General features: G+C 38.5%; 1 protein-coding gene across 1 annotated transcript in view; it reads right to left on the bottom strand.

Moving 5' to 3' along the window:
• Nucleotides 1-26,037, bottom strand: part of LRP1B (LDL receptor related protein 1B) — a 1,445,547-nt gene that overhangs the window by 121,870 nt on the left and 1,297,640 nt on the right. Inside the window, exons 78-80 of the mRNA XM_033944130.1 lie at nt 16,917-17,023; nt 6,914-7,030; nt 929-1,102 (exon numbers count right to left, since the gene is read on the bottom strand). Of these exons, the coding sequence (XP_033800021.1) occupies nt 929-1,102; nt 6,914-7,030; nt 16,917-17,023 (398 nt within the window). The remainder of the gene's footprint in view (nt 1-928; nt 1,103-6,913; nt 7,031-16,916; nt 17,024-26,037) is intronic.

The raw sequence follows: 26,037 nt of genomic DNA, 5'->3' as shown, positions 1-26,037 counted from the left end.
ATTGTCTTCATGCATAGGGACCTCTGTTCTATCTAATTTCTCTAAGGAAATAAAAGAGCGTCATAGCTTTAGGAAATAGAGCGTCAAAGCTTTATAAAATTATATGTGAAATTGATAGTGAGGAGGCAATCCCCTTTGATGATATTTGGTCGGTAGAACTGAATCTAAATCCTGGAGAAATAAACTGGAATTCCTTTTGGTCATTCTCATCTCGACCCACTATGTCTGCATCTGTTTATCAATCTACTTACTTTACTTTGCATAGGGCATATTGGACCCCTACTAAAATTGCCAAATTTTCACATTCATTTTCTTCTGGGCTATGTTGGTCTTGCTTTCAGCAACCTGGCACATACTTATATCTCCTTTATACATATCCTAATCTACAAATTTATTGGTTGGGCATATGGACAAAAATTCTCTCTATTACTCATATGGATAGCAATTTACCTATATCCTATAAATCCATCATATTGCACTCTTCAAACCCAGATATCTCAATTCCACCATCATTCACAAAAATTTTTGATATTATGATTGCTTTAGCTATTTATCACATTATATATAACTGGAAGGATAATTCTAAACTTAACTTTCACGAATGGTGGAATCATATCTGTATCATCAGAAAATACAAAGAAATAATAGTGTTCAAACAAAATAACATTGCCAGTTTTACTGGGACTTGGGCTTCTCTTGATGCATTCTCTAAGGACTTGAATATTAATCTTATATGACTCCTTTATATTCTACTTCAGTTTTATTTATCTGCAGCATTTGATGTAGTACATCATGACATTCTACTTCAGTTACTTTCAGATATAGGTCTCCATCAGGTTGTTTTGGATTGGTTTTCTAAATTTCTTTTATAATGCAACACACAGCTAATACCACAGATGATTGTCTATATTGGTGAAGTCATACTTACATTTTGGTTGTTTGTAGCGATGGGAAATCAACACACTTTTTGTTTTTAGAATAGCAAAATTTAGATTTTCCACTGAGCCCTCACCAAACTTTTGTACTTTAAATACTCCATTTTTCAGCCCTGCTCCATAAACGTTGTCCTCAAATAGGTCAATTCTGTGAGGATGCAGCAAGCCTCAAAAAAGAATGCAAAGACCAGTACTGTATATATGTTAAAAACAGATGGGAAATTTCTAATGCTGACACTTGTATGTTATCTTATAATGCAATGGAGGCCATCTTAGAATTATTGTATAGCATTTTTAAATGTTAATGTTAGACTTACATGTGTCAATATAATTATTTGAAAAAGGATAGATACAATGTGGTGTCAACAAATTAAAAATATATATCGATATTTAGTAACCTACATAGAATATATTAATTCCATTTACCAACTGGCCTCAAAATCCATAAGGATATTATTCAATTGAGCAACTGCTGAAAAAAAGAGTCCTTTCTCTTATCATTGGCTGCTATGTAGAGAGGGGCGGGAAGTAAAAAACTTCCAAACACAAATGGGGAGAAAAACTGTTCACGCCCCTAAACTCACATGCAATTCAATTTGCATGCAATTTTTTGAGTGGTTGCTCAATAAAGTGATATACTTATGGATTTTGAGGCCAGTTGGTAAATGGAATTAATAGACTTACATGTGTAACATGGCCCTAATTATACAAACAGCAATGTTAAAACAGTTGATACTTATATGCATAGATCTGCAGCACAGACAGTTTGAAAGTGGTAGAACAGAAATATATGCATGTATTTCCTATTTTGAATAGGCATCACACTCCAAAATATTTGTCTCTTGGCATTTATAGTTGCTCTATTTCATAATAAGTGTCAAATAATTGTTAATTTGGACCTTAGCTTTAGAAGAGTGATTATGGTGGTAATTATGCCTAATTCTGTGGTATGTAAAACCATCTGAAAAGGGAACAAATAGAATTTTGTAGCTTGGCTTCTTAACTGGACATCCAGTTTAGTAAAATATGGTACTTACGTGTCCTACTTGCAAACAACACAAAAGCAAACACTACTGCAAATTGTAGGATCAAAGAAACCAGGTCAGAGGAAACTTTTCCAACTACTAAAGATATTAACTGGCTGTACTCACATAAGTGCTGCAAACACAAATTACTCTGTATCAAGAACACTAGCTAAATATTTTGCGACCAAAATTGAAGCAATATTTGACAACTAGACAGACAATACAGAAAATCAACGAAATGACACCAATACTAAGAACATCTTAGCAAACATCCCAACAGATAGAATATGGACCAACTTCAACAGTCACAACTGAAAAATTAAGACCTCTAGTAAACAGACTATCCAGAATAGGCTGCAAACTAGATCAATGTCCACCTTTTTATATTACAATATGCCAGAAGATGTACTCAGTTGGCTGACCCATATGATAAATACTACTTTGGCACAAGGATGGCTCTTGGAAACATTTAATGAAATCTTACTTACCCCTATCCCAAAAGGAGCAGACATAGACCCATCTCAAACAACGAGCTACAAACCAATTGCAAGCATACCTTTTATAACTAAATTGATCAAATTTGTAGTTGAAACCCAGATAAAAGAATACATTATTTGCTGGAACTTATTACTACCTTCCCGACATGGATTCAGAAACTTACACAGCACAGAAACCCGCCTGATAGTAAACTAATGATATTAGCGCAATTTAATGTCTTGGCAGAATCTCTCACAGTAAACCATGCTCTTCTACTAACCAGGTTATCCAAACTAGGATTCGTCAAACATGTCCTACAATAGTTTAATGGATTCATCATGAATAGACAATACAGAGAAAAATGAAATCTACTCAGACTACTGGACACTACCATGTGGAGTACCACAAGGGTCACCCATCTCACCTCTACTGTATACCATCTTCATGATCACTCTCAACCCAGGAGAGTGGTTATTCTCCCCACAAATCTACACTCAACAAATCACACTACCAAACTATTGCAAGCCCTAAATAAAAAAAAAAACCAAAATTGGAAAACAGAACACCATCTCAAACTAAGCGCTGAGAAAACCAATCTACAACTGATTCCTCCCTTCATCACCTTGACAAATTGAATCAACCTCAAGATCGAGAAAACTAACTAGGTCCTAGAAGTCAACCTAGATAATGCTCTGTCATTTGAAATCCATATTCAAAATACAGTCCAAAAGTCATATGCCAAGCTGTGATAACTAAGAAGACTCAGACCCTATCTCCTTCGCCAACATTACAGGATACTTGTCCAGTCTGTACTTCTGTCAATACTAGAATACATTAATGCACTTCTCTCAGGAATACCAAAGAAGCAAATGAGGAAACTCTAACTAATACAGAACATAGCAATGAAACTCATATTTTACAAATCAAGATTCAAATATATATCACCTCAACTGATGGCACTACCAAATTTCCTGTTGATAAATTAGTAGAATTCAAGTTATACTGTTTAATTTTCAGAACATTACAAGGAGAATCACCTGATAGCTTCTCCAGATACACTAAACTACTAGGCAGACCGATCAAACAACATAGAAACATAGAAAAATGGTGGCAGAAAAGGGCCATAGCCCATTAAGTCTGCTCCTGCCAAGTATCCGCCCCTCTGAATTTACTCCCTCAAAGATCCCACGAGAGCATCCCATTTTCTCTTAAAATCCGTCACGTTGCTGGACTCAATCACCTGCAGTGGGAGTCTGTTCCACTGATCCACTACTCTTTCGGTGAAGAAGTACTTTCTGGAGTCGCTATGAAACTTCCCTCCCCTTATTTTCAGCGGATGCCCTCTGGTGGTCGAGGGTCCCACGAGACAGAAGATATCATCATCCGACTCGACGCGACCCGTGATGTACTTAAACGTTTCAATCGTGTCTCCCCTCTCTCTTCGCTCCTCAAGTGAGTACAGCCGCAACTTCTTTAGTCTTTCCTCATACGTTAGATCCTTTAGCCCCGAGACCATCCTGGTGGCCATTCGCTGAACCGACTCGACCCTCGGCACGTCCTTACGGTAGTGTGGTCTCCAGAACTGAACACAGTACTCCAAGTGAGGTTTCACCATGGATCTGTACAACGGCATGATGACTTCAGGACTCCTGCTGACAAAACCTCTACGGATACAACCCGTCATTTGTCTTGCCTTGGAGGAAGCTTTCTCCACCTGATTGGCAGCCTTCATGTCCTCACTAATGATCACCCCTAGATCCCGTTCTGCCGTGGTCTTAACCAGGGTCTCACCATTTAGTGTATAAGTTTTGCGCGGGCTTCTCTTGCCCAGATGCATTTTTTAGCATTGAAGCCTAGCTGCCAAGTCGTTGACCATCGTTCCAGCAGCAGTAGGTCCTGTGTCATATTATCAGGTAACAAGCTTTTGCCTACTATGTTGCAAATTTTCGCGTCGTCGGCAAACAGTGATACCTTTCCTTTAAGTCCTTGTGTCATATCTCTTATGAATAAGTTGAATAGAATCGGGCCCAAGACCGAGCCCCGCGGCACTCCACTGAGCACGTCCGACGCTCCTGATGGAGTACCGTACATAACAATATTCACATGAAAGGAATAAAATACAAATAACAACATAACTCATTCGATCATCAAGTTGCAAAGACGTAGAATTCATTACCAGTAGAATTAAGCACTATCTCGTTTTACCTCATGTTCTGCAAAACCCTAAAAATGTGGCTCTTTAAAAAAATCATGGTTAGGAACCCAGACGAATCTCAATTCTGAACTACATCTTCATGACTAGGAAGTGAATATCCCACATAACAACCTAACAGGCCTAAAACTAACACTAACAACATACCCAATTCTCAAATGACATATAGACATGAACAATCAAAAATCAGAACTGTAACATTCACTTTACATTGACCTGCCCGATGATACTTTGTTTGAACAAAATGTTACGCTCATTAATTTGTATGACCTCTGTACTATTCATGGCTACTGCATTAATATAAATACGTGGGGCAGTTGGGGCAGTCTCCATCGAGGGCTATACACTTACCCCCTCTTTCACTAAGGTGTGCTAGTTGATTTAGCATGTGCAAACTGATTTAGCGTGTGCTAATCGAAAAAGCGCATGCTAAACGCTAATGCGTGCTTGTTAGTCTATGGACGCGCTGGCATTTAGCGTGCACTGATTCAATTAGTGTATGCTAAATCAGTTTGTGCGCACTAAATCGGTTACCACATCTTAGTAAAAGAGGGGGGTTAGACTAGTGATTTTCCACCTTTTTTTTTGTTGTTGTTCAGTCGAAAAAATATAGAACAAAAAAAGTGGAAAATTGCTGGACTAGGTGTACTGTATATCCCTTGAAGGAGATTGCCCCAACTTTGTGGATGGGTCAAGAATTTTTCAGTGGTCCCTCATATACTATATTTGTTGCAACTGTACAAATGGATGTATACAATGTTTGATAAATGTTATAACCCACCTCGAACTTCACTTAGGAGGATTTGGCGAGATATAAAAACCGCAAATAACATAACAAATGGCAGAATTCGCATGCAATGACTGCAAAGTGCACCTTACACACATGTAAGTGCCTAATATTTATATGTATAAAGTATATTGGATTGACGTTCACTCACATGATATGCAGATATGAGTGCTAAAAGGAAAACAACTCAGCTCCAAGAACTCCGTTCATTGAGTAAGCCTCTCTTGTCTGCACCCTTCTCCTCTACTGCCAACCGCTGATATCAGGGGGGGAGGGGGGAGTTGGGCAACGACGGGAGGGAGTGGGCATCTCTCCCTTGTGGGAGTGGGGGTACTAATGTTGGGAGATTGTGTAATGGGAGGGGGATTGGGCATCTCCCCTGCTATGGGGAGGGGGGTGGATAGTAGCATTGGGGGACTGTGTGACACGGCCTGAGAGAGTGGGCATCCTTCCAGTTGCCAGGGGTGTCTGGAGGTTGTGTGAGCACAGTGGGTGAAAGTGGGCATTTCTCCTGATGATCTTCAATGTGTTTTTGGGGTGTATTCTGTGCCTGTGCTGATCACTGCCACCAGCGACTAATCTCATGTAAATTTAGCGAGCCTTTGAGAACATCTGCAAATCTCATTTGCATGCGGAGTCTTTTGAGAATGACTTCCCTTTTTGAAATAGTTACAATAACGAGCTTGGTAGCAGCCTATCAGATTTATCATGAAGTTTTGAGAATCATCCTCTGAGTGAAGTGGAAAGGGTAGATGCGAGTCACTTGTTTACTGTTTCCAAAAATACTAGGACTAGGGGCATGCGATGAAGCTACTAAGTAGAAGATTTAAAATAAATCAGAGAAAATATTTCTTCACACAACGTAAAATTAAAACTCTGAAGTTATTGCCGGAGAATATGGTGAAATCAGTTAGCTTAGCGGGGTTTAAAAAAGGTTTGGATAAATTCCTAAAACCGAAATCCATAGGTCATTGTGAGATGGTCTGGGGAAATCTACTGCTTATTCTTAGGATACTACTTGGGATCTAGCTAGAAAATTGGGATCTGGTTTGGCCACTGTTGGAAACAGGATACTGGGCTTGATGGACATTTGGTCTGTCCCAGTATGAAAATTCTTATGTTCTTATGATGTACTGGTCATTGGGGTCTCAAGGTGGGGGATGATCAAAGAGTGGCTGAGACTCCATCTCAGCCTTTACAGCTGCTGCTTACAGCTGCTGCTTCAAGGAGGCACTTATGCATGCTTTAGAGCAGTTGTAAATGTCCATCTGTAAGACAGGGAATTCATGTTAGTTTTGTAGGCCCACCCTTAACACTTACTTTCCCCACCTTCTTCATGCCTCATGGAATTCTAAATGTGGGAAAACACCCTTCTACATGTGGTATGCTACTATTTTCACAGGGGAAGCTTCTAAAATAACCTCCTATCACAATTTTCTATTACAGTGTTTGGTGTATTTTTGTTCCATCTCCTTACCTTGCTTAATGCTAGCAGATATCACCAAATCTGAGCCATCAAAACAAACAGTTCCAATAACAGATAGTTCAAAGTCTGCCCAGTATAAGCGCTGGCCAAAGTGGTCAACTGCAAGGCCTGAAAATAATCAAAGGCAGTGAGAATAATCTACTAAAAATACAAGCTACTAAACCATATTTGTGAGTGCATCAAAATCTATTATAGCTATTAACATTGAAGGACTTTGCGGTTACATATCAAAGTTTGCAATCTCTCCATCAAACCTGAGATAATGTCTAGAAGATTTTTTTCTTAAAACACTGTGAAACTTATACTGTATATCCTTTCAAACTAATTTATTTTGAACATATTGATGACAATCACTCGAGTATACATTCTTTAAATCAGTAGAAAATCACATCTTTTAAATATAAATCATTAATAGTTTTATACTGCTGTTTTTCTAAGGTCCCTCAAAATAAATGCATTCAGACTTATATTTGTTTAGTACCCTGGGATGTATACCATCCGGTCCAGGTGATTTATCACTTTTTAACTTGTCAGTTTGGCTTAGTACATCTTCTAGATTCACTGAGATTTCTTTCAGTTCCTCCACATCATTACGCTTGAAAACTATTTCCAGTTCAGGTAGATCTCTTATATCTTCTGTAAAGACTGAAACAAATAATCCATTCAGTCTCTCTGCTATGGCCTTATCCTCCTTGAGCACCCTTTTTGCTCTTTGATCATTCAACAGTCCCACAGATTCCCTCATAGGTTTTCTGCTTCTGATGTACCTAAAAATTATGAGTTTTTCCCTCATTTGCAAGTTTCTCTTCATATTCTTTAACTTTCTTTATCAATGCTTTGCATCTTACTTTCCAGTGCTTGTGTCTCTTCTTATTTTCTTCATTTGGATCCTTTTTCTATTCTTTAAAGGGTGTTTTTTGGTTCTAATAACCTCTTTCACTTCACCTTTTAACTATGTCGGCTCTCGTTTCCTCTTCTTTCCACCTTTGCTGATACATGGAGTACATCTGGTCTGGGCTTCCACAATGGTATTTTTTAAATAACATACACGCCTGGTTTACAGTCCTAACCTTTGCAACTGATCCTTTTAGCTTATTTTTAACCATTTTCCTGATTTTATCATAGTAGCTCTTTTGAAAATTAGATGCCTCTACAGTAGATTTATTTTGCAACGTCACTCCCGGTGGAGACAAGAGTTGTTTTCAAGTTGGGATGTCTGTGTTATAAAGTTGCTTTTGGATTAGCTCTATCATATCTAGTTGATATATTTCTTTTAGTATCTTACAAGAATAGTAGAAAGTCACATGCTCTGTTCATTTTTCCATCAGTTAAAGGATGCAAAAGTAAGAAATATCTTGACCATACGCTGGCCTATCAAGCAGCATATCATGTTAAAGATTTTTGACACTTAATATGTACATCTTTTTCTTATGAACAATTTAGAAAACAACTGAAAAGTTTTATTTTCTCAAAATATCTTATGAATAATCCAGAAAGCAACAGAAAATTTTTCCTTTTTTCAAAATTTCTGATCTAATATTTCTCATTGTACCTTTTTGATAAAGTTTTTTTACAAAAGCATAGAACTTTTGGGTTATGTGGTCTAGAAATCCAGTGTTATGTTATATTATCAGCTCAAATTTGATCACATTATGATCACAGTTTCCCAGTGGACCCAACACAGTCAACTCCTGTACTATGCCTTGCATTCCACTAAGGATCAACTCTAAAACAGCTCCCCCTCTTGTGGGTTCCTGGACCAATTGTTCCAAGAAGCAGTTAATTATGACGTCTAGGATTTAACCAGTCAATGTTGGGGTAATTGAAATCACTGTAATAATTGGAAAAGAGCACGATAGTCACTTTAAGATAGAAATCCTGCTCTAAAATTGATCATATCAAATGCTCCTTAGTCCAAAAAACAAGAACCAAAACAAAATGAGGAGAGGAGAAAACACCTCAGTTAAGCTTCATTTGTTTTACAGAAAAAGAAAAACTCTACTCACTCGTTAAAGAAAATTTCATTGCCAAATTATGATGATATCTTCAGGCTGTTATATTCAGATGGAGTTTATAAGCCACTTGCACCAGGATAAGCATTTGAACAGCACAGTGTACATCGCCACTGCCAAATAATTAGTAAAACTTATCGGTTTTTGCAAGCCTGAGGCGTTGTAGCAAATAACCGCCAACCGCCATCCTTTCAGGCTGTCACACGGGAAACCCGCTGTCCCATACACCAGACAAGGATGATCCCTGTTTTGCTTTCTCGCTGAATCAAGGGTTTGATCACTCTTCCTCTGTAGTCAGCAGGGTGTCCACAATCCAAAAAACATCAAACATGGCGCTGGCCATGTACACTGTGCTTTTAATGGCTTATAATGCTTTTTGTGGCTTATAATGTCCATCTGAATATAACAGCCTGAAGATATCATCTTAATTCAGCTATGGCATTTTCTTTAATGAGTGAGAGTGGAGGGTTTTTTTTTCCCTATAAAACCCATGAAGCTTAACTGAGGTGTTTTCTCCTCATTTTATTTTCTATATTTGTTTTGGCTGTTTTTTGGACTATGGAGCATTTGGTATGAGCAATTTTAGAGCAAGCTAAATTAATTGAAATCACCCATTATTATACTGTTGCCCAATTCTCAAGCTTTCCTAATTTCAGAAAACATTTCTTCTGCTCATTTTGACCCAGGGTTATATTACCCTACCTTTATATTCCTTCCCTTCACACATGGAATTTATATCCATGTGGATTCCACACTGCTATCTATGTCATGCAGAATTTTATTTGATTCAATTCCCTCTTTAACAAATAACGCACCCCCCCCCCCCAATTTGATCTACTCTGTCCTTACGATATAATTTGTACCCATGTAACACACTGTCCCATTGATTGTCCTTCTTCCACCAGGTCTCTGAGATGACTATTATATCTACCTCATCATTCAGTGCTATATACCCTAACTCTCCTAATTTATTTTTTTAGGCTTCTAGCATTTGTATATAGACACTTCTAATTGTGTTTTTCCTTGTAACTACAGGCTGCTGGAAGACAGGGGAAATTTGAGTCTTTTACTTTGCCTTCCTCATAAACCCTCCTGGTTTTCTTTCATCATTACTGAAACTACTCTACTGGGATTCCCTAAATATTCTGTTACAATACTATTCTTCAAGGATACCTCACACTGAACCATCTGCTCCTGGGCGACTGTCAGCTTTCCCCCGCACCTCAGTTTAAAAGCTGCTCTATCTCTTTTTTAAACATAAGCACCAGCAGCCTGGTTCCATTCCGGTTAAAGTAGAATCCATCCTTTCAGAACAAGCTCCCCCTTTCCCAGAAGGTTGCCCAGTAAGAAAACTAAATCCCTTATCCCTGCACCATTGTCTCTCAACCACGCATTGAGACTTCTAAGCGCTGCCTGCCTCTTGGGTACCGCGTGTGGAACTGGGAGCATTTCTGAAAATGCTACCCTGGAGGATCTGGATTTCAGCTTTCTACCTAAGAGCCTACATTTGGCTTCCAGAACCTCCCTCCCACATTTTCCTCTGCCATTGATACCTATATGTACCAAGACAGCTGGCTCCTTCCCAGCACTATCTAAAATCCTATCTAAGTGATATGTGAAGTCCGCCACCTTTGCATCAGGCTGGCAAGTGACCAGGAGATCCTCATGCCCACTAGCCATCCAGCTATCTACATGCCTAATGATTAAATCACCAATTACAACAGCTGTCCTAACCCTTCCCTCCAGGGCAGAAGCCCCTGGAGACACATCCTCAGTAGAAGAGGATATTTCATCCCCTGGTAGGCAGGTCCTAGGTACAGGATTATTTCCTACTTCACCAGGGTGATGATCTCCTTCAAGGAGACCTCTCTCCTCCGAGACAGGACAGGGGCTACCAGACTGGAGGTGGGACTTCTCTACAACATCCCTGTAGGTCTCCTCTATGTACTTCTCTGTCTCCCTCAGCTTCTCCAAGTCTGATACGCTAGCCTTAAGGGAACATATTTGTTCTCTGAGAGTTAAGAGCTCTTTGCAGCGAGCACACACATATAACTTCTCGCCAAAAGGGAGAAAATCATACATGTGACACAGTGCAAAAGATTGGATAGCACCCTTTTTGCTGCTGGACCACTGTCTGCATCTTATTTTTGAGCTGATTAATTAAACCTTTTTAAGCTACTAGGAATATATTAGACTAGTATAGAGAGCCTTAGGATTATATTATACTGTATGTTTTATTTAGTGTTTGTTTCCTAGGGTTATATCGTATGCTTATTTAGTGTTTGATTATTTGCAGGTAATGAAATATAACAAAATATAAATGAAATATTAATGTCTTTTTGAGAAAGCAACACAGTTTGACACAAAATGCAGAAAAATGGTGACTGGCTAGGTCTCAAGTAACAGAATTAGACAGGAAGGTTTGCACATGTCTGATGTATCATTCTCCAAACTTGCAGAAAACAAGCTGGAGAGCAGTTCCCATGTGAGGGGCTCCATCGGATGTCGTGCACATATTAGTATCTTGCTTGTCCTTGGAAAACTCATCCATTCCCTAGCTTCAAATATATGGTCATGAGTGCTTTGGCAAGCATGGATTACTATTTACAGTAAGGGCAAAGTCTACCCTCCAATATCATTCTTCATTCTTGGGGAGGAGGTGACGCAGTGGTTAGAGCTACAGCCTCAGCATCCTGAGGTTGTGGGTTCAAATCCCATGCTGCTTCTAGTGACCCTGGGCAAGTCACTTAATCCCCCATTGCTCCAGAGGTACAGTGTGAACCCACCAGAACAGATAGGAGAAAAATGCTTGAGTTCCTGAATATAAACCACATGGAGGGGCATAATTAAAAAAACAAAAAACATCTAAGTTCCCTTGTGCCCTAAAGCCCTAAACACTGAAAGTAACAGCAGGGAAAATATCCATTCTCAAAAAAAAACGTCCAAAATGAGTTTTTTTTGGAGAATGGCCTACCTCTACGTTCAGCAGTTTAATTGCCCAGACCGCCACTATGTCTAACAGAATGCATTATCAACCCCAAAATAGCCCAAATCCAAAACAAGACCTTTTAGGCAAAAACAACAGCGGTTACAGAATCCCCTCCCTCCCGTAATGATCGCAGCAGGAGAGATGGCTCATCTCCCCTGCCGCGATCGCGATTCCCCCCCGAACTGCTGTGAACCATGGCAGGAGAGATATCCAATCTCTACTGCCGCGATCGTGATCCACCCCCCACCCCTGACATAATACCGACAGGAGGGAGCCCAACCCCTCCTGCTAAGGTGCGCCTGCAACCCCCAGACAATACTTGAAGGGAGCCCAACCCCTCCTGCCAAGGCGCCCTCGTGACCCCCTCCCCCCCCCGAAAATACTGGCAGGAGGGAGCCCAACCCCTCCTGCCAAGGCGCCCTCGTGACCCCCTCCCCCCCCCGAAAATACTGGCAGGAGGGAGCCCAACCCCTCCTGCCGAGGCAACACCTCACCCCCCTAAAATATGGGCAGGAAGGATCCCAAGTCCTCCTACCCATGGTGCACCCCCCATGACCACCCTCCGAACCCCCGATTGCCCCCTCTGAACCCCATGACCCCTGACACCCCCACCCCGACACCCCCCCTGAACTTACAGTAAGTTGGCCAGATGGATGGGTCCCAAATCCATCTGCCCGGCAGGCCCGCCATCCTCCAAATGTTTGCGGCTTGTGCAGTTAAGAAAGAGCTTACAGGAATGGGACAGGGACAGTGACAAAACTCACGGGGATGGAGAAAAATTTGTCCCCGTGTCATTGTCTATTTACCATAAAACAAACTGAAAGTGGATATTATTCAATAGAATTTGTTTTTAGTGGGCTGTCTACAGATCTTTCATTATTATTACAAACAGGCACATTTTCAAAACACCCATAGTGCATTGCACATTACTAGAGGGTTCTTGTTGAGATTTGGCAATCCATACGATATTTTATTAACATAACACATCACTTATGTTCCATCTTCAGCTGTTAAATAAGCTGCAAGCGTCAAGGGGGTACTTTAATTGCATCTGCCCATGTGTAGCGATTTTGCAGACCACTCTGGAGTAGTTAATATGATAAAACTAGGCCAATAAAACCAGCTGGCTAGTACATTACTAATAAGAACAACTTCTTGTTGTTTTGCTTATTATAAAACGTTAGGCAAGGTACACTGTAATTACTAGCCAGCAAAACTTATGCTACCCAGCTGTGGCACTTGTGAAAAATATTGAAAAAAAAAAAAAAGCTCACGTTTGCAAAATAATGAAGGTTATTTTTGTTAGCTGTGATTAGTTCTCTGTATTTCTCTTTTTTGTTTCTTGATTTGCATGTTGTTAAAAAAAATATAATATATTGCCTAGCATCTTATCTTACATATACCTTGGTTTGCGAACATAATTCGTTCCAGAAGCATGCTTGTAATCCAAAGCACTCGCATATCAAAGCAAATTTCCTTATAGGAAATAATGGAAACTCAGATGATTTGTTTCACAACTCCAAAATTTTAATACAAAATACTATACGTACTCGTATTGCAAGCCCAAGAACCATTGGCTCAGTTGTGATGATGCGACGCGTGTATACTATATGTACTCATATTGCAAGACCTCGATCGTTTAGTACAGTCACTGCACTCTTGCAGCGTCAGAGAGAGAAGAACCATCGGCTCAGTTGTGATGATGTGACGCGTGTATACTGCATGTACTTGTATTGCAAGACATTGCTTGTATATCAAGTTAAAATGTAATAAAATGTTATAAACACATGAAAATGGAAGCCCTATTTATAAAATACCTGTATGTATGATGGGGGTTCTGAAAAGTTCTCAGCCCAACCAAGAAGAGAATGACATGGATATGGCTCAATCAATGATCTAAGCAAAACAAGGAGAGTTTACCAAATGGTTCCACAGTGAGGAATTGTTTTGTGTATTAGGAGAATAGAATATGATATGAGACAGATTGCCAGAGCAAGACCAGCATTTGTTCAAGGTGTCAAGTTTTAAAATTCTAGCTAGTTTGTGAGGGGTCCAGTATGCTCCATGCATAATAAGGAAAGGAGACTGAAATATAGAGGTTGACCTAGTAGGGTGTACTGAAGATTTTCAGAAGAGTCCAGTCTATTTCATTTTGAGATAAGTTGAATTCTGATTCCCAGAAAGTTTCAGTAGATTCATTAAGGTAATTATTGTGTTCTTGCAATTTGTTGTATAATTGGAAGCTTTTTTTATTACCAAGAAGGAGTGATTTGGTGAATATAGTGACGTTTTAATTTTTACTAATTGTTTTATGAAAAGTGCATTGTTTATAAAAATAAAAAATAAAATAAAATTGAACAGTAGTATTTTGTACCTTCAAAGGACACCAAAATAGATAGGCAATAACACCTATTTTTATATGTTATAAACACATGAAAATGGAAGCCCTATTTATAAAATACCTGTATGTATGATGGGGGTTCTGAAAAGTTCTCAGCCCAACCAAGAAGAGAATGACATGGATATGGCTCAATCAATGATCTAAGCAAAACAAGGAGAGTTTACCAAATGGTTCCACAGTGAGGAGGAGACTATCAAAAGCAAAACAGAACTGTGGAAGCGATTATCTCAATAATCAGTTTATTGTAAACAGTTAAAAGTATTCACAAGTAAAAGCGATGCAAATACTTGACACATTCAAGTAATACACAGTATAAAGTTTGTGGCATGGACCGGACATGGTCCATGTTTCGGTATAAAACAACCTTCTTCCGGGGTCCATTCTGGTTGAGCCACAAGAAATAGAAACGTAAAAATGCATCCAAAAATGGAATGCAGCCAACGCAGGGAATCTAGCAGTAGTGGCACTTGGGGTTTTAGGGATCTGGTCAATCGAAGCCTTAGGCCACTCCCAGTGCATCCCAGGATGTACTGGGAAGGAGGCCTAGGACTCCGGTTGGTCCAGGTGCCTAAGGCCCCTCCTATGGAAGATTAGGTTCTTACCTCGATAATCTTCTCTCCAGTAGACAGGTACAGTAGTCTGGACTGACTACCCTGTCAGAGTACACCTGCTTGAGGTCTCAGTTATATTATGGAGTACCAGATGCTTGCCGTTAGGCAGCCAAGAGGTAAAGAAATGCTCATAGGATGCACATTGAACAGAGTGATACAATAACTTTATATATCACAAGCTTATAACAATCAAGAAATACTGTATATACAGTATGTTAGTGCTGGTTGCACTCAGGTAGGTAGGTTGTCATGTTCCACCTTGGTTATGGTTTGATTTTGTTGGGGAGTTTCCTGTGTCCTCCTTATAATTTCTCCTATTTAGAAGTCACCCATTACTTTGGTACGAACTGAGAGAGAAGGACACTGCCCAGTGATACAAGGAGGTGAAGCTAAAGAATCTGTTTGTTGCCTTCTGCAAGTTTCCTGTGACGGGGGGAATAAAACTTATGGTCCATACTACTGTGCCAGTCTACTGGAAAGAAGATTATTGAGGTAAGAACCTAATCTTCTCTTAGCTGTTAACTAGTCCTACAGTGATCTGAAGCCAAATCAAGCACAAGCTGTATTTAAACAGCCAGACATGGTCTTGCTATCTTTTAAAAATGTACAGAAGGATAAAATCATACTGAATGCCACCAATTTCACAACTAAAATAAGTAAGAGAAATATATGAATTGCATATCTTTTATTGTGATTTAAAAAAAACAAAAAAAATGCAAGAAGTGAAAACAGGTACAAAAACATAGAAGTCATCCTAAACCTGACACGTTTTGATCACTTCCCAAAAGCCTATATAGAGGGAGATTCTGTAGTTTTCAAAAACTAATAAGGGATTCAAAACTGCACAAATTTGGGCTCCTATAACAAATACTTTATAGAACATTCCAACTGTATTTGCTGTTATGCTCTATTGTAGACTCATTTCTCTCTCTATTTACTATTTCTTCCATCATTGTTTATGTACTATTTTGATGGGATCTCTCTAGAACTTCATTTTGTCCGTTATATTATATATTTGTTGTCACATATTACATAGGTGTGTGTTGCCTCCTGTTGCACTTATGATTCTGTTGTATATCATATGTACATAAGATTTATGATTGTACACTTCTCCCTCCACATTCGCAGTAATTAGGGGATGAACACACACGCAAATACGGAAAAACCATGAATAGCTTTGTGTCTCTACTGTACTTCTCTCCACACACAGGAAATGGCGGCTACCCCCAAAAAAGGTTGCGCGAGACATAACGCCCCTTTGTTCTTCCCTTTGTTGTCATTGGCTAATAGAGAACACAACAGTCAGGCTGTTCTCCTACAGCTTTGACCCTGCCTCGCCCTCTTTTCGGCTGAGTCGTGGATGCTAATTGGCCTTCCTTCTTGCCTTGTACACAGCTCCTCTAAGTTGGGTCGCCTAGCAACTTGGCGTAATGTTGAGTTTTCTGTTCTCTTCCCTCTCCGCCCGTACAGAAACTAAAGGTAATATGGTGCTTAAACTTCTTAACTGGACTTTGTCTAGAGTCAAGGTTTTGATGGCGGAGGGCTGAGTTGTTTCTAGGTACTCTATTTTTTTCTTTTTCTTTATGTGACGATAGGGATTTAAAGACGTGTCTCTTGCAGCTCTCTGATGAATGGAAAATGGTAGCTGCTACTTTGAAAATACCAAAATTTTTATCGGATGGCGTAATTTGGGGGAGAGGCGCCAGCATGCCAAAAATCATGAATAATCAAAATTGCGATTGTTGAAACCGCGAATACGGAGGGAGAAGTGTACTTGTTCTTTGTAAAATCTTTTAATAAAATTTTAAAAATGAAAAAAAAAAAAGAACATAAAAAAATGTAGGAATGCAATCAGTACAAAACATGATTGTCTGCCTTTTGTCTGAATCATGTCTTTAATAAAATTATTTTCAATGTTTCTTTTCATTTTATTTGCAGAAAAAGCAACTTTATTATCTTAGCAATTGTAAAGGTAGAGTACCTGTGGGTCTTTGAACATACTTTTGTACCAATATCCTCCTCATTGTACCGTCCATAGCTGCTTCTTCTATATGAGAATGGTCACTAATGACTGTCCAATACATCATTCTAAATGACATGAAATATACAAAGAATATTAATAAATTGAAGATTAATGGTAGTTCTTCAGATGTAAATAAAATACAAAGGTAACTATTCTTGTTAATCCTGGTATCTAATACTAGTGCAACATATTTTCTCACTTCCATCAAATAGAAATTTCACAATTTAAAATAAAATAGAACTTGTATAATTCTAAATTCACGTTTCCAAGTTTATTAATTGATTGATATACCGTCTATCAAAAAGGATATCTAGGCCGTTTACAATTAATAAAATAAATTTAAAAGCAAATGTTAAAAAAAAGGGGGGGGGGAACCCCATCACCGAATTTAGGCCCTCTTTTACAAAGGTGCGCTAAGCGTTTTAGTGTACATTTAATGCATGCTAAATGAATGAGTGAGCTAACCACTAATGTGTCTATAGGATAGCATGCACGCATTAGCATTTAGCGCATGTTTAGCGTGCGCTAAAAAGCATAGCATACCTTTGTAAAAGAGGGGGTTAGTGAAGGGGGGATTACATAACTTAAGACTAACATCACGGGGAAGGTAAGTAAATGAGGTTGCAGAAAATACAAGATTAAAAAAGGAAAGGGGAGGGTAGAATAAGAAGGGCTGGTTCGCCTCTAAGGATGCGTTTGGATTTAAAAACCCGCAGAGAGAATTAGACCCTCTTTTACTAAGGTGCGTTAACCGATTAGCACGCGCTAATCAATTTAGTGCACGCTAAACGCTAATGTGTGCATGTTAGCCTATGGATGCATTAGCATTTAGCGCGCACTAATTGGTTAGCGCACCTTAGTAAAAGAGGGGGTTATTCCAGGGAAAACAAATGGTATCCTTGATTAGGTTTCGTAGGCATCAATGAAGAGAAATGTTTTGAGTTTGGCCTTAAATACATGCAAACTAGAAATAAAATCAGTTCAACTGTGAGCAAGCTCTGTTGATAAACAGAGGTGCAGCCTAAAGGTGTTTCTCCCAGTGACACTTATTTAGTTCAAACAAATTTTATTGATGCAAACAACATCAAATAAAGTATAAGGGCACTCCAAGGTGCGTAATACAATAACAATGTATCAAATAAAATAAAATAAAATAAGGAGCATATATATCCCCCATCTCCCCTCCCCTAATCTCCCCCCCTCCTAATGGTGCTCTCTATTTAACCTTACTATGACACACCAATATACTCTAAGACACCCATCTTAAAATCGCACTACGGCCCTTAGGATGCAAGGTTTGTAAGTAAGGATCCCATATTCGCAGAAACAACATTTTTCGCTTCTCAGACCTTCCAGCATCTCTCGCCTCCCAGATGGCCAATGATGCAATTGGTTTTGCCAATGCCAAAACTTCGGGAGTCAGGGCCTGTCCAATATTGAAGAATACACTTCTTGGCCAATAAACTCATCTTCCTACACAACACCCGATGACCCCTAGGCAAATGACTGAAAGCATCTGGCAAATCTAAAACAAAATGGGTCGGAAAACTTCGTAAAGATCTCCCAATTATTTTTGACATATAAGATATTATTTTTTTCCAAAAATTTTGAATAATGGGACAAGACCAAAATGCATGTCCCAAAGTATGGCCCCCCTATCCCACATTTATGACATAAAGGTGTAGGTAAACTTCCACTATAATATAACTGTGTACGAGTGTAATAAGCACATAAAGCCACCCTATAAGTTTCTCTTAACCATGCACACAGGGTCACCCCAGGTGTCGCCTTCAGAGTTCGTGCTATATCCCAATGTCCCAAATTAAGCTGTAGTTCTCTTTCCCATTTACCCCTAATGTTCCTGTAGTCCTTTGCAGGTTGCAATTTTTGCAATCTAGCATGTATACAAGACACCAAAAGAGATACCCCCTCCTCCCGAGTGAACAATTCTCGTAATTTAGCCCCCAAATGCAAGCGCAATTGTGCGCAAACTGTGCGCAAACTGAGGGCGCCGCTAGTAGCAAGAACACAGCCCTAGCTTATGCACTTACTTGGACTCTTTATTATCAACAAACCAAACTTTTAATTGCTTTTATCCTTTGTTTTCTTATAGGGTTTTTATCTCCATTTACTAATATTGATACCGTTTGTAATATGTCCTTGACATTATCTAATAACAATATTCCAACCATTTGGGGGCATCGCCCTCCTAAATATAGATCATTAATACAACAACAGCCCTGTCTTTTAGAAATTTCTACTTCTTCCTCCCTCAAAGAACCCCCGAAAAATAACAACTTAAAATTCGGTCTCATTAATGCCAGATCTATTAAGAGTAAGCATCATCTCTTAAAAGACGCTATTACCGCCCAAGGATTATATATACTTTTCATTATAGAAACCTGGCTCTCTGATGGCGAGGAAGCCTATCTTTCATACTGTTGCCCACCGAATTATGATTATAATTTTAACCATCGCCCAAACTGTAAAGGCGGTGGTCTTGCTGCTATATTCCAATCTAACCTAATTAATCTCAATGACCAATCTAATGGAAATTCCTCTATCGAATACCTTGATCTCAAACTTAATTCAAATATTAACCTCAATTTTTTGTTGTTATACGTTCCTCCACCAGTAGGTCAAACCAAAATAACTTTACTTCAAGATCTTATCTTTGATTTCTGCTCAGCATCATTACTCCCTCTAGTCTTAGGAGACTTTAACATCCATTTTGACAATGCTTCAGATATCAATAATCAAGATACATTAAATATGCTTCATTCGGTAAATTTGTTTCCAACAATAGTAGGTCCAACTCATTCAGCAAATCATACTTTGGATATGATTTTTTCTCCCAAATCTCAGTATATTAAATGCTCAATTCCATTAGTCAACTCTGTACCCTGGTCTGACCACTACTTTATTTCTGCTACCTTATCTTTTTCTATCTTAATAACTCACCAAAAGCAAAATGAACCCAATCTAATCCCATACCGTGATCTTGCAAGTTTAGAAGATGCTGACATATCACCTTTTTTTGACGTATCTACTATCGACAATATGCCTACCTCAATTGATGATCATCTTTCACACTGGAACACTTCTCTTTATTTACTTTTAGATACTAAAGCACCAATAATTTTCAAATCTTTATCGGTACGAAAATTATCCAACCCATGGTATACGGCTGAACTACATCTGTTAAAAAAACAACTCCGAGCATTAGAAAGAAAATGGCGTCATTCTAAGTCCCAATTAAATCTTCTAAATTTTAAAGAAAAAGCAGCCATATACAAAACAAAAATTAATCAGGCAAAGAAAAAATTTTATATAGAAAAAATTTATAAAGCAAAAAATTCCGCTACCCTATTTAACATTTTAAAATCTATCACATCTCATAACTCAAAAAATAGTACAAATCAGATATCTCTCTTGAAAGCACAAGATATTGCAGATGCATTCAACCAAAAAATCAATAACATTCGAGGTACATTCCTCTCTAACACAACTAATAGTTCTTCAAGTAAACATCCTGGAGACCATATTCCAATAGCTAAATGCTCAAATTTCAAACTTCCTACTCTCAATGATATCAAAACACTTTTTTCTCAAATAAATTTAAAAAGTTCTGGGTCTGAAATTCTTCACCCAGTCTACTTAAAAAAATGTTTTCATCTCTTTGGTCCTTTCATCCATACCATTATTCTAAAAAGTCTACAAACTGTTTCAGTTCCTGCTCTCTGGAAAAGTGCTACTATCATTCCTTTGCTTAAAGATCATAAATCCAGTAAAAACGACCCTTTAAATTACCGTCCAATTGCAAATATCCCTTTTTTAGCCAAAATGACTGAAAAATTGATATTTAATCAGGTTTCCGATTTCATTGAATCAACTAACGTTATGCATCCTAATAAGACAGGCTTCCGCAAATATCATAATACGGAACATTCCCTGATCGGCCTAACAAATAACATTCATTATTTCCTGGATCATCATAAATCTGTCGCCTTTTTTTCCCTAGACATTTCTGCAGCATTTGACACAATTGACCATGATCTCCTTCTCAATTGGTTAGAATCAATTGGTTTCTGTGATCAAGTTCTTAACTGGTTCACATCATATCTCACTAATCGAACTTCATGTGATAAATTTAATAAAGAATATTCCGATGCATACACAACGACCTTTGGAATTCCTCAAGGATCTATTTTATCTCCCCTTTTATTTAATATTTATCTTGCACCATTATTGAATCTGTGTCAGTCTGTTGGCTTTACTGCTTTTTCATACGCAGATGACATTCAATTAACTCACCCATTTAATCCTGAAAATCAGGAAGACATTAAATCTTTAAATATAAAACTCGAACTAGTTCAAAATTGGCTTAATAATAATAAATTAGCACTTAATATAACTAAAACAAAAGCTATGATTTTTAATTGGAAAAGAGACATCGGATTAAATTCGCCTTTCCTTCTTAACAACACGCCAATTGAAATTGTTCCCAAATTAAAAATCTTAGGAGTTGTAATCGATGAAAAATTAGAATTTAAAGACCATATCAACAATATAGTTAAAGTCTGTTTCTATAAATTACGCTTAATCCGATCTATATCCAAATTTCTTGAACCCAAATCTCGCAATATATTAATTCATTCATTAGTAATAGCAAAATTAGACTATTGTAATTCTTTGTTGCTCAATATCACTCAAAAAGAAAAACGACGATTGCAAATTATTCAAAACACTGCTATTAAATTAATCTATGCCAGGAAATTCGACCATGTAACTCCATTTTTCATTGACGCTCATTGGCTCCCTATTACCCATCGTATACAGTTTAAGGTCTTACTACTTATATTTAAAACCTTGATATTCAATGAACCTTAGTGCATATCAAAAATGCTAATTCCCCATAGTTCCGTACGTGCACTTAGATCATCTTCCCAAAATCTATTAGTTGTTCCCTCTTTAAAAATAATAGGTACACGAAGATCAGACATGTTCTCCGTAGTTGGTCCCCAATGGTGGAACTCATTGCCCCAATACATAAAAATTGAAAAAGACATATCCTCCTTTAAAAAATCCCTTAAAACATTTCTTTTTAAAGATGCTTTTAATATCTAAATTTTTTCTTTATTTTACGAATTTCGCTTTTAAGAACCTCCATGTTCCTTGATGTTTTTTCCCTTAACTGTTTTTCTTAATATAACAGATGTAACTTTTACCCTTCTTCCCTTCCAATTGTTGTCTGTCTCGTCTGATTTCTAATGTTTACGTATATTGTATGTATTTTAAATTTATTTTATCATTATGTACATCGCTTTGTATAAAGATATAGCGATTCATCAAATATTTAATAAACCTTGAAACCTTGCTCCTTCAAGGAATCTCACATAGTGCTCCACTTGAAAACACGCAAATTGTGCACCTCAGGTCTCCCCCACCTTAGCTAACAATTCTGCACGGGCCAACAGCTCCCCTTCATCTCCAAATATATGTTCTAAACTCAAAACTACTCTTTATCCCCATAAAAGGCAAAAGATCAGTGACCAACGGATCACCTCCCAAGGCATGCACAAGCCAACGCCATACCGCTTGTAACAAATTAAATAATAAACTTGAACAAAAAGAAGAGGGCAATACCTTAAGGGAACTATGAAGTAATGCAAATACATTGAAAGGAGCAAAAAACTACTCCTGTTCCATATGAAGAGGGGTGTAAGGGTTAGTCACATTTACCCAATCTCCCAAATGGTGAAGCAGACATGCATAATTATAGATTCTCAAATCCAGTAAGCCCAACCCCCCCCTATTCCAATTCCCAACAATTGTGTCAACTGTAATTTAGGTTTCTTGGCCAACCAACAAAAACGAGAAACTTTTTTATAAAAATGTGTAAGTCTTTCTTTAGCAAACAAAATGGCAAAGTCTGCAAAACATGCAACCATTTGGGAAAGATAAAAAGCTTAACCAAGCAGATGCGTCCCATCAAGGAAAGGGGTAAAGCCTTCCAGGTATCCAACAAGAGTTCCATCTTTTGTTGAAGTTTATCCACATTAAAGTGATATAATTGAGAAGTCAACATAGTCATCACAGTCCCCAAATACACAAACTGCCCTTGCGCCTAAGTCAAAGGAAACTCCATCCCCCATAAGGATTGAACCTCCACAGAGGATAACAACACCTCTGACTTATCTAAATTTAATCTAAAACCAGAATAATCACCATATTCTTTAATCAATTCCAACAAAGCTGTTAAGGAAGGCAAAGGATCCATAAGATGTACTAAAATATCATCTACAAAGGCCGATAACTTAAAAGTAGTATTTCCAATGTCAATCCCTCTTATAGATGGCAGTGCATATATGTTCCTAATAAGAGGGTCTAAAGTAAGCACAAATAATAATGGCGATAAGGGACATCCCTGTCTCATTCCCCTATAAATCGGGAATTTTTCTGTTTCAAAATCTTTCAACACCAATTTTGCTTGTGGAAAAGAATATAAAGCTCGCACTGCAGATACAAAAAAAAACATCAAAACCATATGCTGTTAAAATATCATAAAGAAAGTCCCACCTTACTTTGTCAAATGCCTTTTCAGCACCGAAGCTAACCAACACAGAAGGAAAATTATGCATCGATCGCTGCTCCAAAGACAGCAACAATTTTCTAACATTTTTAGCAATTGTCCGTCCCTTCACAAATCCCACCTGAGCATCATGTATAAGGGAAGGTAATACACTGGCCATCCTATTTGCCATAATCTTTGCTAACATTTTAACCTCTGTATTTAATAAAGAAATGGGATGATAGGAACCAGCCTTTTTTGGATCTTTATTCGGCTTATGCAATTCCAGAATTCGAACCATATTCATACCTTCCGATAAAGCCTCCAAACCAACCATAATATTAAACATCCTAGTGAGCGGTTGGATAATCTCTTCACTTAAAAGTTTATAAAATTCAATATGCATGCCATCATCACTTGGCGCCTTCAGCAAAGGACTATTTCCAATTGCCCGATACACTTCCTCTGGAGTTATAGGCGCATTCAAATGCTCCCTATCTCTCTCAGAGATTTGAGGTAACATCATCCCATCCAAATAGGGGCCTGTCATCAATCCCCTCTCTAACGAGGAAGCATAAAGAGTCTTAAAATAGCGAAAAAAATATCTCCAATCTCCGAATCTGATGTAACCCGTTTCCCTTGCTCATTTATCATGGCCTGAACTCTACGGTGACCTGTTCTAGATGAAACCAATCTTGCCAAAAATTTTCCCCCCTTATTTCCATATCTATAAAGCTGATACTTATAATATGCAAGGGATTTATGCGTCTGTTGATGTAGGAGAGAATTGAGAGTTACTTGAAATTCCATCAGCTCCTTTCTATGCTTAGAATCTCCAGATTGACCAAATTTCCTCCTGGCCCTTACAATATCTTTCTCTAAACAACTTGTTCACAGATATATCAAATTCAATTGCCTGCTTTGGAATGTGCACGACTAATCAAATGCCTCCAATGTCACTTGAAATATATGCAGGTCAGGCGATCAAAAGTTTTTCTTGCACATTCCCTTGTACCCCAATTTCTCAGGGTAGCCAGTCAATAGCAGACCCTTTAAATTACAACAGGGAAGTGCCACTGCTCCACACAGCTGCCGACAGCCTCTTCAGAGCACAGCAACTGCCAAAACCGCCGTACAGCCGTTGTTGCGCTCCTGAACAAGATAACCAGTCAATAGCGGTCACATTAAATTTCAGTAGGGAAGTGTCAATGTTATTATGACCTTCAACAAGTCACATCATCTTTCATTCTTTCAAGTACCACTTAGGGGAAAAAGTTACCAAGGTACAATAAAAGGCAGACTTTTACCACACCTTGATTTACTACTGGAGTCACCAACCTCTAGTATCTCTCCCTCTCACAGACCTTCCTGTCCTTCTCCATGCCATAACCCCCATGGGCCTACTTGAGTATAAATCCCTGCCATCTACTAGTGCAGGCAGTATCAATATTCAGTAGATCATGGCTTCATTTATGCCTTTTTCCAAACTAGCACCAGCAGCATCTAGTGGTAGTCTTGTGAAACCATGACTAGTCGTGGTACATGGGTTTGTCATGCCACTGGGGCTTGCTGAAAAATTGAAAGCTATGCCATCAGTAGTTTCACTACCAGCAGGGTCTCCCAAGGCAGACAGGTTTCAGTGGAAATGCAAGACTAATGATGTACCACCCATCTGGGCAGCAGCAGATGGGCAACGTTGGAGGTGGAGAATTGGATTTGATGCGACAACAGCAACAACATTAAATTTATACTGTGCCGAAGAAAGGCCTGACAATCTACTTCTTTATTCTGACAAGAAAACATGATGATGAGACAAAGAATCAACGTACAGTGCTAGAAGATAGTCCCCTAGGTCGGAAGGCACTCACTGTGCTACTAGGGAAGAGCTGATCATCACCCAAAGTAAGCCCAGTATTTACATGTTGAAAACAACCATGGAGATCACAATGGAGGACCTAACTGGACTAGCAGAAAACCAATCTCTATTTAGATCTGTACTTCATCAAGTCACTAGGACTCCGACATGAGTCAATGGTACCTAACTAACTCCACAAACAAGAAACACCTAACCCCCAAACCCTCTCACTAGATCTGGAAACTCACCCTTTCCCCACACCTGAAGAGACACTGAGGGAGGATCTGCTCTGCTAAGAAGAAGTTACATCCATTGGAAAATCTTGCCTGCTGGCATTCAAACTTGGGAAAGGTAAACTTGGGTTTCAGTAGGTTCACTGTAGGTTCAGTAGGTTCACTGTAGTTCTCTTTTTTAGTTCAGCAAAATCAGTGTAGTTTTTAGAGTCTCTGTTACAGTTTCATACAAAAAAGTGTTTTAGTCTAGATCAGTATTTTAAGTTGCATTTCAGGACATCATGTTTCTATGCCATCATTTTTCTATGTTATGTAAGATCAGATTAGGGCACAAATATCTGTTGAGGAAAGTCTGTTTGGTGGTAATTCCTTCCCACCTACCCCAAGGCGGAGCTTTTTGATTTATAGGCTTTTCAGCCA

The sequence above is a fragment of the Geotrypetes seraphini genome, chromosome 5 (genome assembly GCF_902459505.1).
Source record: "Geotrypetes seraphini chromosome 5, aGeoSer1.1, whole genome shotgun sequence".
Classification (NCBI taxonomy): domain Eukaryota; kingdom Metazoa; phylum Chordata; class Amphibia; order Gymnophiona; family Dermophiidae; genus Geotrypetes; species Geotrypetes seraphini.
This window is presented reverse-complemented; position numbering and strand designations above follow the sequence as displayed.